A 17,808-nucleotide genomic window follows, 5' to 3' on the forward strand; every position below is an offset into this window, starting at 1 on the left:
CCTTGGAAACCTCATGGGGTAGTTCTGCTCTATCCTGTAGGGTTGCTGTGAGTCAGAATCGACTAGACGGCAATGGGTTTTTAGTAACTAGATGCTAGTTTTTGTGGAAAGCCAAGGTAATCCCTACTGTAGTACCTTTAAGCAGTGAGATGCTTTTTTAAATTTTTTAAATTTCCTGCCTCACTTAGGAAATTAACTGCTTTGTCAAATGATAGTATCATTTTAGGATCAGTAGTTTCAAGAGAGCAGTATTGTCGACTATGACCCCCATTATGGTGGGGGCAGCTTTTAAAAAAAAACCTAATTGTAGGCAGGTGCCCTTAGGGTACAAAAGAAAACGACTTGATGAGTTTGCATTTTGTCAGCCACCGAGTGTGATGTGCTAACTGTTCAGTTTCATGGAGCATTCCCGTTAGGTCTTTATAGCCCTGTTTTTTGCCTAAGCTTCTCAGTGACTTGGAAATCATGTTTTTTAGAAGTTTTTTTAGTTGTGCTTTAGGTGAAAGTTTACAGTGCAAATTAGTTTCTCATTCAAAAATTTATACACAAATTGTTTTGTGACATTGGTTGCAGTCCCTGCAATGTGTCAACACTCTCCCCCTTTCCCTTTCCATCCTGAGTTCTTCGGGTCCATTTGTCCAGTTTTCCTGTACCTTTCTGCCTTCTGTCTTTGCTTTTGGACAGGTGTTGCCACGAGGTCTCCTACACTTGATTGAACTCAAAAGTACGTTCTCACGTGTGTTATGGTTTGTTTTATAGGCCTGTCTAATCTTTAGCTGAAAGGTGGACTTAGGAGTGGCTTCAGTTCTGAGTTAGCATGGTGTCTAGGGGCCATAGTCTCGGGAGTTCCTTCAGTCTCTTGTCAGACCAGTAAATCTGGTCTTTTTTTGTGAATTTGAATTTTGTTGTACGTTTTTCTCCTGCTCTGTCCGGGACCCTCTATTGTGATCCCTGTCAAAGTGGTCGATCATGGCTTTGGAAATCAAGTTTTGCTGTAAAACCCAATACGTTGTGATCCAGCCTGGGGAGGGCTCTCCTCGTCTCTGCCTTACCAGTATAGTCACCTCGTTACTTTGACTTAGACTTGAGACTCCCAGGAAAACTTTTGACACAGGAGTGACTTCAGACAGACATATAGTCTTTATTCTTGGTTTCTATTTCTGCTGTGAATCCTCACCTGCTCCCCTGCCCTGGAGAATGGAGCTGGACCCGTAAGTCCCTTTGTTCTTCTGCCAGCCCAGCCCCATGTCAGGACTCTGGGCCATTCCTGCCCCGCCTTTACCCTCTATCGCCTACATCAGTGGTTCCCAGCCAGGGGCAGGTTCACCCCCCAGGGGGCATTTGACAATGTCTGGAGGTATTTTTGGTTGTCACACTTGACATCTGTAATGCACAGGACAACCCTCACAGTAAATAATTATCTGATCCATAATGTCAGTAGTGCTGAGGTTGAGAACCCCTGGCCTGTAGCAGTGTGTTCACACCGCCTGTCTAACTTGTGGCCATATCAACTTACTGATTCTGACTAGCACTTCTACAATAATGAAATAAAATAGAATTTAAAACTTTAGAATGTATCTCAGATAGTAATGGTAGGTATTATATGGGGGCGTGTGTGAGAGGGAGTGGGGAGAGACTGAAATCAATTGGAATGTCAAATCATTTTTATCATTATTTGTTGAGGTTTTTTTTTTTTCTTCTTCTTTTTTTTTAAAAAAAGAGTTTAAAAATGTGGACACTTGACTTCCAGGCAACATGGCTCTGTAGTCAGAAGCACCACGCCATCCCTCCGCAGCAAAGATCAGAAAAACTAAGTCAAACAGAGTCACACGTCAATCCTGAAACCCTAAGCATCAAATGAAGAGGTAAAGAACTCAGCCAAGCACTGAATGGAATAAGAAACTGACCGAGAACAGAGAGCAAGAAGAGATACATGCAGAGGTCCGCTATTAGCTACCGCAGCATGGATCCGCCATCTTGGATTCCTATCGGAGATCAGCGAACAGGGGGTACGAGAAAGCAGCTTCACGGCACTTCCAGCAGGAGACAGAACAACTAGTAACCAGCAATATAGGCTTTCCTACCCCCCACCCTTCTTCACCCCTACTTAGCCTCCTCTGCTTCCTGCAGCCACAGTTTCTTGGCCAGGAAGTACCAGCTTCACCCTGGTGTCGCTTGGATTCCACCTGCCTGCGCTGGCCGGCTCTCTGAGTGCCTTTTGTTGGCTGCTGGTGTTGCTTTTTTCTGCTTCTTTAGATTTCTTCCTTACCTCTCACCAGCTCCCCCTCCTTTCTCTGAAATACCTGGCTCCAAGCACCATCTTTGCTCCTTTCTGAAAGGCTGCGAAACACTGCTTGACTGTGAAACTGCTTCCTGGCCCGTGCTGCCACACTGATGGGACCCCCGGGGCTTTTTTGTTTGTTTGCTCTGATTTGTGGTGTTTTGATTTGTTTGTTTGTTTTCTTTTTCTTTTCTTGGCTTGGGAGCCCCTTCTAGCCGGGCAGTACCACGCAGCTTGGAAGCTACTTACTCCCTTACTCTGCACAGACGCACAGAGACATTCCTGGGGGCATTTCCTTTTTCTCGGGGTTTTTTGTTTTGTTTTGTTTGTTTCTTTGTTTAGTTTTCTTCTTTCTTATTCCCTTTTTGTCTGTCTTCATTTCCAGTTTCTCCATTTATTATTCATTTTTTTCTTTTACCCTTTTTATTCTTGTTTTTCCCCATTTCTCAGCCTCTCATCTCTCCACTCCAGTAGCAAGCTCCCTTAGCACTCTTTTTAGTTTGTGTGTATGTTTTTGACTCCTGTTCCTCTCTCCTCTCTCTCATCTTTCCCATACCCGTCTTAGCTGCACACATCACAATCTACTCCCTCCTTCCTGCCTACCTACAGTGTGTGCTGAACATCACTCTCCCAAGCAGCACAGGCACGGCCTACTGGAACCTGCCCTGCACTGATTCCCGGTCCACACTGTCAGCCCTGGTACGTGCCACGAACAACCCATCCCAGCAGTGACCCTTCAGCTGGACCTGCCCTGCTGTACCAAACTGAGTGACTGACCCTGCCCATTGGAGAAGGAGGTGAAAAGTGTCATGCCCACAGATGAGCAAACAACAAAGAATGCATAGCCCGCCAGCTCAGACATCACCAAACAGAACAAAAAAGTAGGACAAAACAAAAAAATCTACAGTCAATAAACGAGGAAAATAACCACTAAATGCCCCGAAGACAGCAGACATATCAAACATTTACAAAAACAGGGCAGGATGGTTCCAGCAGGCGTCCAAAATAAAACACCAGATGACCTTCCAGTAGAAAGAAAAGGCACTAGACCTAACTGATAGGGAATTCAAATCTCTAATATTCAGAATTATCTAAGAGTTGAAGCAAAAAGCAGACAAAAATGAGGAAAATACAGACAAATTCTTCGAAAATTCAGACAAACAAAGAATTCAAGAAAATAATACAGGAACAAAATGATAAAATAAATTCACAATTAGAAATCATACAAAAACAACAGTTAGAAATCCAAAAGATAAACAACAAGATTTCAGAAATGGACAGTGTCATAGTAGGGCTGAGGAGCAGGTTTGAAATGATGGAAGATAGAATTAGCGAAGTTGAAGACAAACACTTGGATACAGCTCTGTTTGAGAAAAAAATCAGAAAAAAGAACAAAGAAAAATGAAGAAACCCTGAGACTTATGTGGGATACAATCAAAAGCAAAAATTTGTGAGTGATCGGAGTTCCAGAACGGGGGGAAAACAGAAAACACAGAGAGGATCATTGAAGAATTGCTGACAGAAAACTTCCCCAATATCATGAAAGATGAAAAGCTGACCATCCAAGAAGCTCAACAAACCCCATATAGGATAGACCCCAAAAGAAAATCACCAAGGTATATCATAATCACACTCACTAAAACCAAAGACAAAGAATCCTGAGAGCAACTCGAGGAAAAAAGTCATATACAGAGGAGAAGCAAGACTAAGCTCGGATTATTCAGCAGAAACCATGCAGGCAAGAAGGCAGTGGGATGACGTATATAAAACCTTGAAAGAAAAAAATTGCCAGCCAAGAGTAATATATGCTGCAAAACTCTCGTTCAAATATGATGGTGAAATTAGTTTATTTCCAGATAAACAGAAATTAAGGGACTATGTAAAAACCAAACCAAATTTACAAGACTTATTAAAGGGAGTCCTTCAGTCTGAGAACAAACAACATCAGACCACAGGCTGAATGTAGGATACAGGATTGTACTAGCCAGATATCAACCTAGGAAATGAACTCTTAAGGATTATGCAAAACCAAAAGAATTATAATAGGGAACCAGAGAGATTAATCTGTAAATGACAATAGTATCAGAACAATAAAAGAGGGAATAAACAGTGTAGGTATAGAACCTTCTAATGGAGAGGAAGCCAAGGCAATTCCAAGTTATAATAGACTGGTTCAAATCTAGGAAGACAAGGGTAAATTTCACAGTAACCACAAAGAAAGTTAACAAACCTACTCATGAAAATAAAGAAAAACATAAAAAGTGTCACTAAAAACAAAACCTACAAAAACAAAAGAAATGAAAAAAAATCCACAAACAAAAGGAACTCAGCACAGGAGAGTAAGAGGAATAAAGAAAATGTCAGCACCACAAAAAAAAAAGCACTACAAAATGCAGTCCCACTCCTAGGAATATATCCTAGAGAAATAAGAGCCATCACACAAATAGACGTATGCATACCCATATTCACTGCGGCACTGTTCACAGTAGCAAAAATATGGAAACAACTTAGATGCCCATCAACAGATGAACGGATAAACAAACTGTTCGTACATACACATATGGAGTATTATGCAAAGATAAAGAACAATGATGAATCTGTGAAGCATCTCATAACAAGGATGAAACGAGGACATTATGCTGAGTGAAACAAGTCAATCACAAAAGAACAAATATTGTATGAGACCTCTACTGTAAAAACTCGTAAAAGTTTACACACAAAAAGAAACAGTCTTCGTTGGTTACAAGAGATGGGAGGTGTCGGGGGGAGGACTAAATAGACAATAGATAAGTGGTAATTTGGGTGAAGGGTAAGACAGTACACAACACTGGGGAAACCAGCACGACTTGTACAAGGAAAGGTCATGGAAGCTCCATAGACACTTCCAAATTCCCTGAGGGACTGAACTACTGGGTAGAGTGCTTTGGGGACCGTGGTCTCGGGGATCATCTAGCTCAATTGGCATAACACAGATTATAAAGACAATGTTCTACGTTCTACTTCGGTAAGTAGCATCTGGGGTCTTAAAAGCCTGTGAGCAGCCACCTAAGATACTCCACTGGTCTCACCCCTTCAGGAGCAAGGGAGAATAAAGAGAACAAGACACAAGGAAAAGATTAGTCCGAAGGACTAGTGGACCACAGCTACCACGGCCTCCACCATACTGAGTCCAGTACAGTTAGATGGTCCCTAGCTACCACCACTGACTGCTCTGACTGGGATCACAATAGAGGTTCCTGGATAGAGCTGGAAAAGGATGTAGAACAAAATTCTAACTCCCCAAAATTGACCAGATTTACTGGCCTGGCAGACTGGAGAAACCCCCTGAGTATGGCCCCTGGACACCCTTTTAGGTCAGGGGTGAAGTCACTCCTGAAGTTCACTCTTCAGCTGGGGATTGAACAGCCTCATAAAACAAAACGGGACAGTCCAGGGACAAGGGCTAGAAGGCAGGAGGAGACAGGAAAGCTGGTGATAGGGAACCCAAGGTTGAAAAGGGACAGTGTTGACATGTCATGGGGTTGTTAACCATTGTCATAGAGCAATATGTGTACTGTTTAATGAGAAACTATTTGTTCTGCAAACCTAAGGTACAAAAAAAAAAAAAAAAGAATTATCTATGTGAGATCAAATTGACAACAGCAACTCAAAAGGTTTGATGGGAAGCCTAGGGGACAGTGAGTTGAAGATAATGGTGATGGAATAATTTGGAAAAGGATAGTGAGAATAGCAGCACAACTGGAGGAATGTAATCAATGTCACTGAATTGTACATGTAGAAACTTTTGAAATGGTGTAACTTTGGCTATGTATATTTTCACCAAAAAAAAGGTCCTCAAGGTCGAGAAGGGAGAGTGTTGACATGTCGTGCGGTTGTTAACCAATGTCATAAAACAATATGTGTACCTACTGTTTAATGAGAAACTATTTGTTCTGTAAACCTTCTTCTAAAGTACAATAAAAAAAATTTCTAAAAAAATTGTGGACACTTGACCAGACTTTCTGGACTGGTTGAGACTAGCAGACTCCCGGAGACTATTGTCCTGAGATGCCCCATAAACCTTGAACCAAAACTACCCCTTGTGGTCAGCTTTTAGCTAAATAACAGATTGGCTCATAAAATATAGAATATTACCCATGAGTATTGCGCATCTTTAAAAAACCATCTGTGTGAGACCAAATGGTCAACAGTTACTCAAAAGCAAAGATGAAAGGGTAAGGGGATAGGAAAACCAGATTACTGGGAGTGAAACGTCCAGAATGGAATTAATGAGAATGTTGACACACTGTGAAAAATGTAACCATTGTCACTGAACAATTTGTGTAATAATTGTTAAATGGGCACCTAATTTGCTGTGTAAACTTTCTCCCAAAACAATAAGATATTATTAAATGTTTATATATGGACACTTAAGAGAGAGAGTAGGTCTGACCAGGCGGCTTCACTGGTCAGAAACCCCTTAGTAGCTCCTCATGTCCTTCAAGATCAAGTGTAAGCTCCTTAGCGTGGTGTATAGAGCTCATCACCTGTCCCCTTCTGTACTGTCACCTCTTACCTTTCCACTGTTGGACTTTGCTTTGACACCAGCTCCTCGCTTAGACTCTGTTGCCTTATGCCTCTGAATGTGTTGAATTCAAGGTTCCCTAGAGAAATAGGACACAGGGGACTAGTCTAGGAGTGTTTCTTCTGCTGGAAGTGTCCACCCCCACTTACTCTCTCCTGCCTGCCTTACGCTCTCCTTATTGCTGGCCAAGTCTCCTCATTGTAGGGTTCAGTTCAGGAGTTAATTCCAGTAGGAGGGTTTTTCTGACACCCCCACTCCCCAGAGCCAGCGTGGTTCTGCTGACCCACGTGCTCCCGTGACCGATTCCCTGTCTTCTGCAGAGAATGTAAGAGCACCATGTGTTTCCTCTTTTCTCTCTATCCTAACACGGTGCTGGCACCCAGAAGGTGTGCAGGGCTTTGGGAACACCGCTGTGGGAGTGTTGTGAGGAAAGATCAAAGCAGGGAGACAGAAAGATGAGAGACCACTGAGGATCTAGTCATGCTCGTAGATTCCGAGCCATAGGCCATTTCCTCACACTTCTCTTATTTGTTCAGTCCCTGATTTTAGAGGTGAGACACCAGAGTGCTAAGTAAATTGTCCAAGGACTATGTGAATGTATACTACTTTAAATTTATCGTCTGTGGCGTTAGTCTTATTGACAATCCACTCATTCTTTCTAGGCCTTGGTTTTCTTTTCTGAAAAATGAGGGCTTTGGATCAAATGATCTCCACGGTTCCTTCCATTTATTTATAAGGTTGTGTGATCCTGCTAGCTGGCTGAGGGGATTATGACAGATGTGTGAGGGAGAGGGAGATTGTTGACAAAGACAAACAGTTCTAGGGTCTTTGATCACGTTGCCTTGTTCTTAGTGCTACAATTTCTTATTGATTTAACTTTTTTAAAAAAAAATTACAATAAGTTTCTTACTCAGTTAAGCCAGTGGTTTTGAACTGGAGGCAATTTTGCTTCCCTGGGGGTATTTTGGTTGTTATAATGGGGGGCTGTGCTACTGGCATTTGTTGGGTAGAGGGCAAGAATGCTGCTAAACATCGTGCAGTACACAGGACAGTCCCCCCAGCAGACCTTACCTGGTCCAGAGTGTCCGGGGTACCACGGTCGAGAAACCCTGAGCTGCACCTTTAACCCCCAGTAAGGTTTCAGTACTTTCAAAGCAGAGACTTCCTCGTGTTTCTTGGCACTTCTCTTAGTATTTATGACCTTTCTCATTTGAAAGTATTCTGCGTATGGCAATTAATTATTCCGTCTTTAATTATGTTGAAAAGGAGTGGGCTATTTCATGACTCTCTTTAAAAAGAGACTATTTTTGTTGTTAGGTGCTATCGAATCGGTTCCAACTCTCAGTGACCCTGTGTACAGCAGAACGAAACACTGCCCAGTCCTGCGCCATTCTCTGAGACTATTTAAACAATAATATTAACTATGTAATCGTCCTTTTCAAACAGGGTCACTGCAGTCAACCGTGTGGCTGTATTGAATTAGACTAGACCGCACACACTCCATGTCGCTTTTTTAAATATTAAAAAAAAATTTTTTTTTTAATCAGCAAAAGGTGCTAGTCTTCTAGTCTAGAAGTAGAGCTTCTCTTTACCCCTTAATTCTGGATCCTCAGCAGCAGGTATTACACCTGGTCACCCAGCTCACAGCAGTAGTGAGAGTGGCAGGACAGGTGAGATTCAAAGGTGTCGTGCCAGATCTGCTCTGGTGACCAGCTTCCCCTGGCAGTGTAGTGTGAAGGCAGCACGGAGGAAGGGGATAGAGTGGACTGAACCCCAACACCTACTTCCTGTCCTGCTGCATCCGTGTAACCTGCTGGCAGTTGTGTTATCTTGATAAATCTTTCAAAATGAGCATAGTAGTAGAACCTGCTTTATAGTGTGACTGTGAGCAGTAAGAAAGGTGTGTGTAAAGGGCTTAGCACAGTTCCTGGCACATAGTGTTTGGCAAATGTTGCTGTCAGCATCACCCACATCAGCGGTGTCATCACTGCTGTATTCCTCTTGAGGTAGATGACCAAACCAACCACCTACCACCCGTGTGCGAGCGCTAGCTGATGGGGCCCGCTGTCCTCTGCTCGGGATGCTGCCGAAGGATTCGTCATCACGAGGAGAGATTTCAAGTTACCGTGTCCTGATTTCTGCTATCAGATTGCTTGGGTACAAAGGAACAGAAATTAAAGAACCATTTAGGACATGTACTTTTCCATCCTTTTGTTCTTTGTTTGCCTTAGTATACTGCATGTAATTGCGGATATCCTGATACACCAAGCGGTTTTTTTTTTCCTTTTTGAGTATTTATTGAAAGAAATTTGGTTTACATAATATTTCTTGCCCCACCTCTGCAAGGTTTTTCTGATTTTAAGCTTTCTTCGTAATATCCTGGCAAAATCTATCCTGCTTGTGACAAAATAGGTAAGTTCATGAAGAAACAACAAGTTTATGGAGAAAACAACACATTTTTAGCTCTGTATAATTTTAGGGTATTATTTGTTGTCATTAGAGGAAATTTATCTTAATGAATCTGATACATTGACTACTGTGTGCTAGTCACAAAGGGTAGTTCTCGAGAATTGCTTTTGACCAGAAGTTTGCAGTTGCGTAGGTACACAGCTGCTCCCCCGTGTGGTTGTTGATCAAAAGAGCTGTCAAGCTTGGATTAAGAACACAACGCCATTGCGTATTGTGACAAGTTAGCATCATTCCTGAGTAGCAAGAATTAAGCTTTAGATCTAGCATTATATCTGGTGCGTCAGACCCTAATTGTGAGATAACATAATGTAAGTACATTATGGTATTTCTAACCCATTTCTGTGATGCAGAACTCCTACCTGTACATGCCCAGCTGTGCTGTGGCGGACTGGAAGTTTGGGCTTCAGTCCTCCAGTCAGAAGGACAGATGGAGAGCTAGAGAGGGCGTAGGAAGGAAAATGTGGTGAAAAGTGGGAGATTCTGGTGTTCTTCTCTTTTCCCCATATCATCAGTAAATGAAACCAGAATGCTATTCCATATATAGTTTCTTTATCTGGTTTCATGTTAACTAAAAATGTGTATTTATGAGATGGCTGAGCAGGGTTAGGGATGTAAGCAATGATTGTGTAGTAGTTTCTCTGAATTTGCTTCTAAACAAGAGACATCTGTCTCTTTCCCATGCTTTCATCTGAGTTAGTCCTTATGGGGGCAAACTTATGTTTGCATCTGGATTTTTGGGGGGAGGTGAGGTAGAGGTGGGATTCTAGCAGACAGAGCTTGATGATAATTTGACACTGAGTTCTTGGCCCGACTAAGAGGACTGTGATGCAGTGATAATCTGTCGTTTATATCTCTCTAAAACTTGTACCTACCGTAGTTACGTCAACCAGGAGTTTGAACTTTTAAATCTTAACGTTACTTAAGGGAAAACATTAGTAAGGATTGACTATACTAGCTTTGAGTTGATTGCTCATTGTTATATAGTTTCATGTGTAAGAATAGGTACTGTGTTATTCAGGCATCTCCATGAGTACAGATGAGGAGAAGTGGGGATGCTGTCATTCACTAGCACGTGCTATTAGTGGGCTGCACCGCATGTGGGGCTGAGGAGGAGTGTAAGGCGTAGGCTTTGCCAGCTAGGAGGCTTCCAGTCCAGTGGGGAGAAATGTCGTTACAGGGTAAACAGGAAGCAGAAAGGACTAAGAGTTTCAGTTGCACGATGTGTGAAAGGAGGTAGAAGTCAGAGTAGGATGGGTTTGCCAGAGGAACTAGAACTTCAGATGAAAAGATTTAGAGGGACAAAAAGGGGAGGGAAACATATTTTTAAAGGTGTGCTTAGGAAATAGCTCAGGAATGCACTGGGTCACATGATCAAGATGATGAAAATGGCCCTTTACCTCTGATCTTTCTTCCCAAAACCCATAATCTCAGTCTAAGCATGACAAAAATATCAGACAAATTCCAGTAGAAGGGGATCCTAAAGATACCTGACCAGCACGCATTAAAACTATCAAGGTCATCAAAAACAAGGAAAGTAAGAAACTGTCACAGCCAAGCAGAGCCTAAGGAGACATGACAAGTAGATGTAATGTGGTGTCCCGGATGGGATCCTAGAACAGAAAATGCCGTGGGGTAAAAATAAGGAAATCTGAATGAGCTATGGACTTTAGTTAATAATGATGTATCAATATTGGTTCCTTAATTGTAACAACTATACCATACTAATAAAACATGTAAATAATAGTGGAAACTAGGTTTGGAGTATATTGTAGCTCTGTAGTAGCTTCTCAAATCTAAAGCTTCTAAAAATATTTTTTCAAAAAAAGTCTGTGAAGGAGACAAGCACATTCAAAAATTTACTGATGAAATTATAAATTGACACAACTTCTGGGGAGCACAATTTGGGTACATCTGGCAAATTTGTTGCTGTGCCTTCCCTTTGACCCAGCAATTCCATTTGTCCTATCAATACACTCTTACATAAATTGAAAAATGTATAAGGTTATTCATGGTGTCATAGTTCGTAATAGCCAAAGATTGGAAACAACACAAATGTCCATTTAGGGGACTGATTAAATAAATTATAATATATCCACACAGTGGAATACTATGCAGCCATTATAAAAGAACAAAGACATTTCATGTAGAAAGATGTCTAAAGTATATTAAGGAAAAAAGCAAAGTAGTGTATAAAAGGATGTGTATATTATGCTACCATTTGTGTAAGAAAAGAGGGAAAAGATAGATAAAAATTTTATGCCTGTATATGCATAAATATCTGTGGAAATATACACAAGAATTGATTACATTAGTTGTTTCTGAAGTGAGCTACTGGGTTGCTAGAGTATAGAAATATGAGAGAGATTTCAATGAAAACCTTTTTATCCATAGAGATTTACTTATAAATAAATTCTAAAGTATAAAAAGAAAACACCTTGCAGGTAAAACAGAAAGAAATGTCAAGTTTTATCAAGTACTTTTAGAGCAACTGCAATAATCATTAGATAATTTTTTTAACCTGTTAATATGATTAATTGTAATGCTGAAGTTACTAATACTGAATTTTCATGATGTGACTCCTATTTAGTCATTCATTTAATGTCTTGCTGGTTTTCTGTTTTAAAATTTTGCATTAATAGGTCATAACTGAGATTCATTTATAGTGGGAGTTTTTGTTTGGCTGGTTATCTTTGACAGATTTTGATTATGCATATTATTGAAGCATTATAAAAGAATTGGGAAGATTCCCCACCCCTTACTCCACCCCTGGCCCCTCTGGAAGGACAAGCTAAATTGAAATGCCCTCAGTAATCTTTGTATATAAGTGTCTTAGGCTGGGTTCTCTAGAGGAGCAAAACCAGTGAAGCATATGTATATATGTACATATGTATAGAGAGATTTATCTCAAGGAAATGGCTCATGCAGTTGTGGAGGCTGACAAGTCCCTAATCCATGGGTCAGACAACAGGCTGGAGGCTTCTCCTGACTCACCTGCTTGCAGGGGCTGACGAACCCAAAATCCACAGGTTAGGCAGCAGGCTGCTGGCTAATGTCCTGAGAACCAGAGGTCAGAGGATGACGAGTTGGATGTAGGATTGAGAGATGGCAAGCTTTGCCAGAAAGTCTGTATGTATTGGATGCAGGCCACATCTCCAAGGAAACTCTCCTTCTGATTGGCTGTTCACATTAGATCACAAGACAGAGGATGATTCCATAATATCTGCCAAACTACTGAGAATCATGGTCTAGCCAAGTTGACACATAACCTTAACCATCACAATGAGTAATTTTAGTTTTACCCACAGGAAGAAGAAGGAACCACTTGCAAAACACAAAAAACTTCCTGGCTGCAGGATTGTGTTTTATCCTTATCTCCAACCAATGATCTTATGGTTATAGCTCGAGAGCAAAAAGCTGTATTTCTTGTGCGTAAGTACCCTTTTTATTCAGTGGCCTTTATTTTAGTGCGTGTAAGAGAATAGAAAATGGATTTGGAAGAAAGGCAAATGTTATTTCTAGTATATGCGTTGTATGGTGGTGACGTCCTATAATTTATTTTACATATTGTACAGTGCTTTTTATTTTTGTTACTTTTTTTATGTTTCTCCTTTTTTTTTTTTTTTTTGAATTCTTTTTGTTTCCTCTCTTTTTCTTTTTTGGCTGCAGATTCCATAGCTATCACTCTATGGCATTTCAGAGGCAGTACTGGGCATTGCCCAATTCTTGCAAGGGGCAGTCAGAGCTAAAGAGGTCACTGACCCCTTCTTAGTAATAATGTGAGTAAGGTGATTTTCAACTATCATTTGAAAACTCCTAATGTTGTATGCCTCTATTTTGGACATAAGTTTGCAACTCAATTTTTGTTGAAGATGTATGTTAAGGTTTGAGGATGAGTATGATATGAAAAACTTCCCTAATCAAAATATAAAATCATATGTAAAATGACTGTAGAATAGTCTTCTAAAGCAAATTTACTCTCTAGGAGCACACATCTAATGGAAAATTTTTCTGTTATTTGAGGATAAAAGTAGCCTTAAAATAGATGGGGTAGTACACGGAAATTATTCTGCAAAAACTGGGACAAGATTATATGAGTTTAATTGGAGAAGAGAGAGAATAAAGTTAGACTAGGTAGAGTTTTCTAAAAACCTTACAAAAAAATTTAAAACGTTTTACATTCACCTATAAAAAAGACTGAGGTCAGTTAATGCAGATCTATTAAATTTGGTACTCATTCTTCTGAGCGAAAAGAGTGAAATTCATAAATTACTGCTTTAGTATATTATAGTTAAAGTAATTGAAATATCTTGATCTTTTTCAGCAAAATGGAAGCATAATGATAAAGGAAAGGAAGAAATGCAGTTTGCTGTTGGTTGGAGTGGTTCTTTAAATGTTGAAGAAGGGTAGGTACCAGTTAATTCTCTGTTTCTCTGTGCATTAAATGTATATGTGAAATGGATGACTAAAAGTGAATGTATTAAGAAGGTTTCATAATTTAGTGTTTAGTAAATGTATATTTATTCAAGTTTTAGGGATTGTTGTTGTTGTTGTTGGATGCTGTCAAGTTGGCTCCAACTCATGGTGACCTCGTGTGCTGAGCAGAACTGCTCCATAGGATTTTCAAGGCTGTGACCTTTTGGAAGCAGATTGCCAGTCCTTTAGAGATGCCCCTGGGGGGGCTCGAACTGCCAACCTTTTGGTTAGCAGCACCACCCAGGGACTCCTAGGAATTGTGGAATTTATATAAAAGCATGATCTGGTCAGAAAACTTTAGTTTTATTCATTATGCGATTACTTAAAAAAAAATTAATTCTGTTTGAAGAAGATTTGAAGAGCACTTTGGAGAGAATCCTGTAAATTCTTTTTTCACTGTTTAGTCCTTCCCTTCTGTTTTCTGTTACTGATTTTATCCAGCCAGAAAGTCAAGGGCAGTCGTTGGCTTCTCTGCTGTGCTAGCATTGGACTTCTGCTTCAAGGGGACAGTGCTGTATTAATTCTTAAAACTTAGAAATAGTTCAGAAGTGTAAGACGGTTAATTCTAGTTTCCTACTAACTCAGTGAGCGTTTCAAGATTTTGGTCTCTAACGTGGTTACGTGATGGAGCAGCTAACCTGAAACCCTGAGCCAAAAACTGTTGTCAGTTAAATTTTTATGACTGAAAGCTCTCTGATCAAAGATGATCGTAAAGACTTGGAAGAAGTACAGCCGGAATACTCCCTAGAAGCGAGGATGGCCAAGACTACATCTCACATACTTTGGACACGTTATCAGGAGGGGTTAGTCCCTGGAGAAGGACATCACGCTTGGTAAAGTAAAGGGTCAGCGAGAAAGAGGAAGACCCTCAATGAGATGGATTGACACAGTGGCTGCAACAGTGGGCTCAAGCATCACAACAATTGTGAGGATGGCACAGGACCGGGCAGTGTTTCGTTCTGTTGTAAATTGGGCCACTGTGAGCTGGAACTGATTTGACGGCACCTAACAACAACAGACTTCGAATTCAGATAAAAGGCAACCAACTGGAAGTACCTAGTGCATGCCTACACACTGTAAATGTTCAGTGAAATGTTTTCTGCTACTATTATTAAAAGCCATTATATTGTTTCTCCTTAAGCTATTTTGTCTAAGCATTTTGAAGACATTTGATTTCTGTCAGAAATACAGAGCAGAACATAATGGCCTGATTACTTTAAAAACAAATGAACAAAAAGATTAACTTTGTTCAGTGATCATCTAGTGGTATCTGGGGCAGGTGTATGTATAGTTTGTTGAGTAAGCTGGTGCTGATCATGGAGTTTGATAGCTTAAAAGTCAGTCTTCATGTCAGGAAGAAATCTTTTTTAGGGAGCGTCAGACCTAGCATGTGCTTAGAAATAGGTTATCAGGAGCAATTTCTGCAAAATTTAGAAGAGACTAGCCAGTTGAAATACATCAAGTCGCTATTATAAAGTACCTGGCAGAAATGCAATTTGCATGTAATGTGATTGGCAGTTCCTCCCACCCTGTGGCTAGCCCCTGGTCTCAAACAGGATGAGGAGGAGGGTTGTTGTTGTTAGGTGTCGTTGAGTCGGTTCTGACAGAGTAGGACAGAGTAGAATTGCCCCATACGGTGTCCAAGGAGTGGCTGGTGGATTCGAACTGTTGACCTTTTGGTTAGCATCCGTAGCTCACAACCACTGTGCCACCAGGGCTCCAGTAAGGAGGAGGAGGGGGATGTTAAGACATGACTGCCTGGTAAGCATTTGAGATTTTCTGAGTTCTTTGTATGATCAGTTGTGTACAGGAAAGTTTTGTCTTATTTTTTCCTTTTTGTGACAATATAAACAAGGTGAAAAATACCATTTTTTATTCATCTCAAATGAATGTGACTTTACATTTTATGTGAGTGAATTTTATGAACTCTGCTTATAGTGGACTTTTACTGTGTTTTTACTTAGGTTCTGAATAAAGCTGATCCACAAGGTCATCTTCTACTTAGTGCCATTTAACATCAGATTATAGAGAAATAGAAGTAATTGGTAATCTCATTGACCAAGCATATACTTTATTTTTGGTTTTAGGGAATGTGTAACCAGTGCTCTGTGTATTCCACTGGCAAGCCAAAAGAGGTAAGGATGAATAAGAATTATCTGTTCTCTTTGCTTTGACATATGAGCTGCTGAGGTCTGTGGCATTTTGTTTGTAACAGGAGTTCCACTGGACGACCTGATTGGACCTGCATTGTGGTGGGCTTTACTTCAGGTTATGTACGCTTCTACACTGAGGTGAGTTGAGTTTTCAACAGCTGGAAAACAGCAGTTGGCTGTAGTAACCATTTATGCATTCCCCATTATTCTAGTTTGTGACTTCATTATCTGCTGCTTGGAAATGTGTAGTTGATGCTTTATAGGGGTATAGTTTAGGGAATAGAGGCAGTGAAAGTTACCATAGACGATGCAGAGAAGCTGTGTCCTTCTGAAGAGAATGCTGATAATGCATGGAGAAATAAGAGGGGAAATGATATTCTCTGGTCGCACCCATTGAGGGCTCTTCTCTCTGCTTCCTCCTAGAATGGTGTGCTTTTGCTTGCACAGCTTTTGAACGAGGACCCAGTGCTCCAGCTCAAATGCAGGACCTATGAGATCCCACGGCACCCTGGTGTGACTGAGCAGGTAGTGTGAAAGATCGTGCTCAAACCAGCAGGGACATGTGGTTTCTCCCCTCTTGATTGGGAGGGGGAATTAAAGTTATCTTTGTCTTGGGGCGCCATTAGCTGTGCTGTCATATTCTAGAAACATAACCTGTGAATACTGAGAAAAGAATACCAGTCTTGCTTTTACTTATTTAAGAAATATTGTGTGGTTTATTCTACAGTAACATAAAATACTTTGGTCAAATGCCAAAGTCTCCCATTTTTAGAGCTTAATAGCAACTTAAGACAAAAAGATGGTATTATATAACTATCTTTTTTTCATTTGGATGTAGATGTCAGAGTTACCCATAGTAAAAGAAGAAGATTCTGGTTTTATTTATTAGTAGCAGTACTACTACATTGTACTTACCTATTTCTCAGAAAAGAGGTGGTTAAATTTTTGTTAACAGTGGAATATATTCTATAATTGTTGAAGATTTTGACTGAGAAAATAATGCGATTTCATTTAATGATGGTATTTATCTACGGCTCTCCACAGGTACAGTTTCTGCTTCTTCCTAGGCGCTCTGTGATATTCTGGGTGTCTCCCAGTCAGAAGTTAATTGTACAGCCCATTGAACTAATGTGCTTTTATTTGACTTGCAGTGTACATAGTCAAAACGATGTAACAGCATTCCTTCTCTGTACTACCCTGCTTCCCAAAGATTTCAAGTATCTAAATTCCACTGGGGAGGTGATATTTGAATTAAGCCTTGAATAATGGGTACAGAATTTAATTAGTTGATGAGAGAAGAGGGGAAAGTATGTTAGGCAACCAGGAGAAAACTGAGGGAAGGTTCATATGTAGGGCTGTGTATGAAACGACAGGGAAACCAGTGTGAGCAAATAATGAGAAACTGTTGACTAGGCAGAGTGGCCTAACTACATGAATTTGAAAGCCAAGTAAATATCAGATTTGATTCTGGGAGATAAAAGATGCTTTTAAAGATTTATTGAGAAGGAAGTGATGTAGCAAAGTGGTGATACAAGTGATATTGAGGGAATCTTCAGGATGAGTTGGAGTTATGAGAGACTAGAATCAAGGAGGCTAGTATTTTGGTCTTTGAAGTTGTCTGTAATAGACATGAAGTGTTGGAAGCTAGGACTAGACTTAGTGTAGAAGAAAGAACCAGTACAGAGAACACTTTGAAGGAAGAATTAATAGGACATGATTATTGTCTAGAGATGTAGAGTATTAAAAAGAGAGATACAGGCAGTCCCTGGGTTAGGAATGAGATCCCTTCCTAAGTGTGTCTTCTAAGAATTTGTAGGTAAGTTGGAACAGGTGCCTACTGCGTTCGTATTTTGCCTTAGGTGCAAGAC

At 40.5% G+C, this 17,808-nt stretch overlaps 1 protein-coding gene across 5 annotated transcripts in view; it reads left to right on the forward strand.

Moving 5' to 3' along the window:
- Positions 1-17,808, forward strand: part of RAB3GAP2 (RAB3 GTPase activating non-catalytic protein subunit 2) — a 111,520-nt gene that overhangs the window by 34,384 nt on the left and 59,328 nt on the right. For 4 of the 5 annotated variants that reach the window (XM_023730969.1, XM_004375924.2, XM_023730971.1 and 1 more), the window contains exons 3-7: positions 12,620-12,743; positions 13,636-13,717; positions 15,875-15,922; positions 16,003-16,078; positions 16,364-16,465. In XM_023730969.1, coding sequence (XP_023586737.1) covers positions 12,620-12,743; positions 13,636-13,717; positions 15,875-15,922; positions 16,003-16,078; positions 16,364-16,465 — 432 coding nt within the window. Of the gene's footprint in view, positions 1-6,778; positions 9,258-12,619; positions 12,744-13,635; positions 13,718-15,874; positions 15,923-16,002; positions 16,079-16,363; positions 16,466-17,808 lie in introns of those variants that run through there. The other variant, XM_023730970.1, reaches the window with a different exon arrangement.

This window comes from Trichechus manatus, unplaced genomic scaffold, assembly GCF_000243295.1.
Source record: "Trichechus manatus latirostris isolate Lorelei unplaced genomic scaffold, TriManLat1.0 scaffold00039, whole genome shotgun sequence".
NCBI lineage: Eukaryota > Metazoa > Chordata > Mammalia > Sirenia > Trichechidae > Trichechus > Trichechus manatus.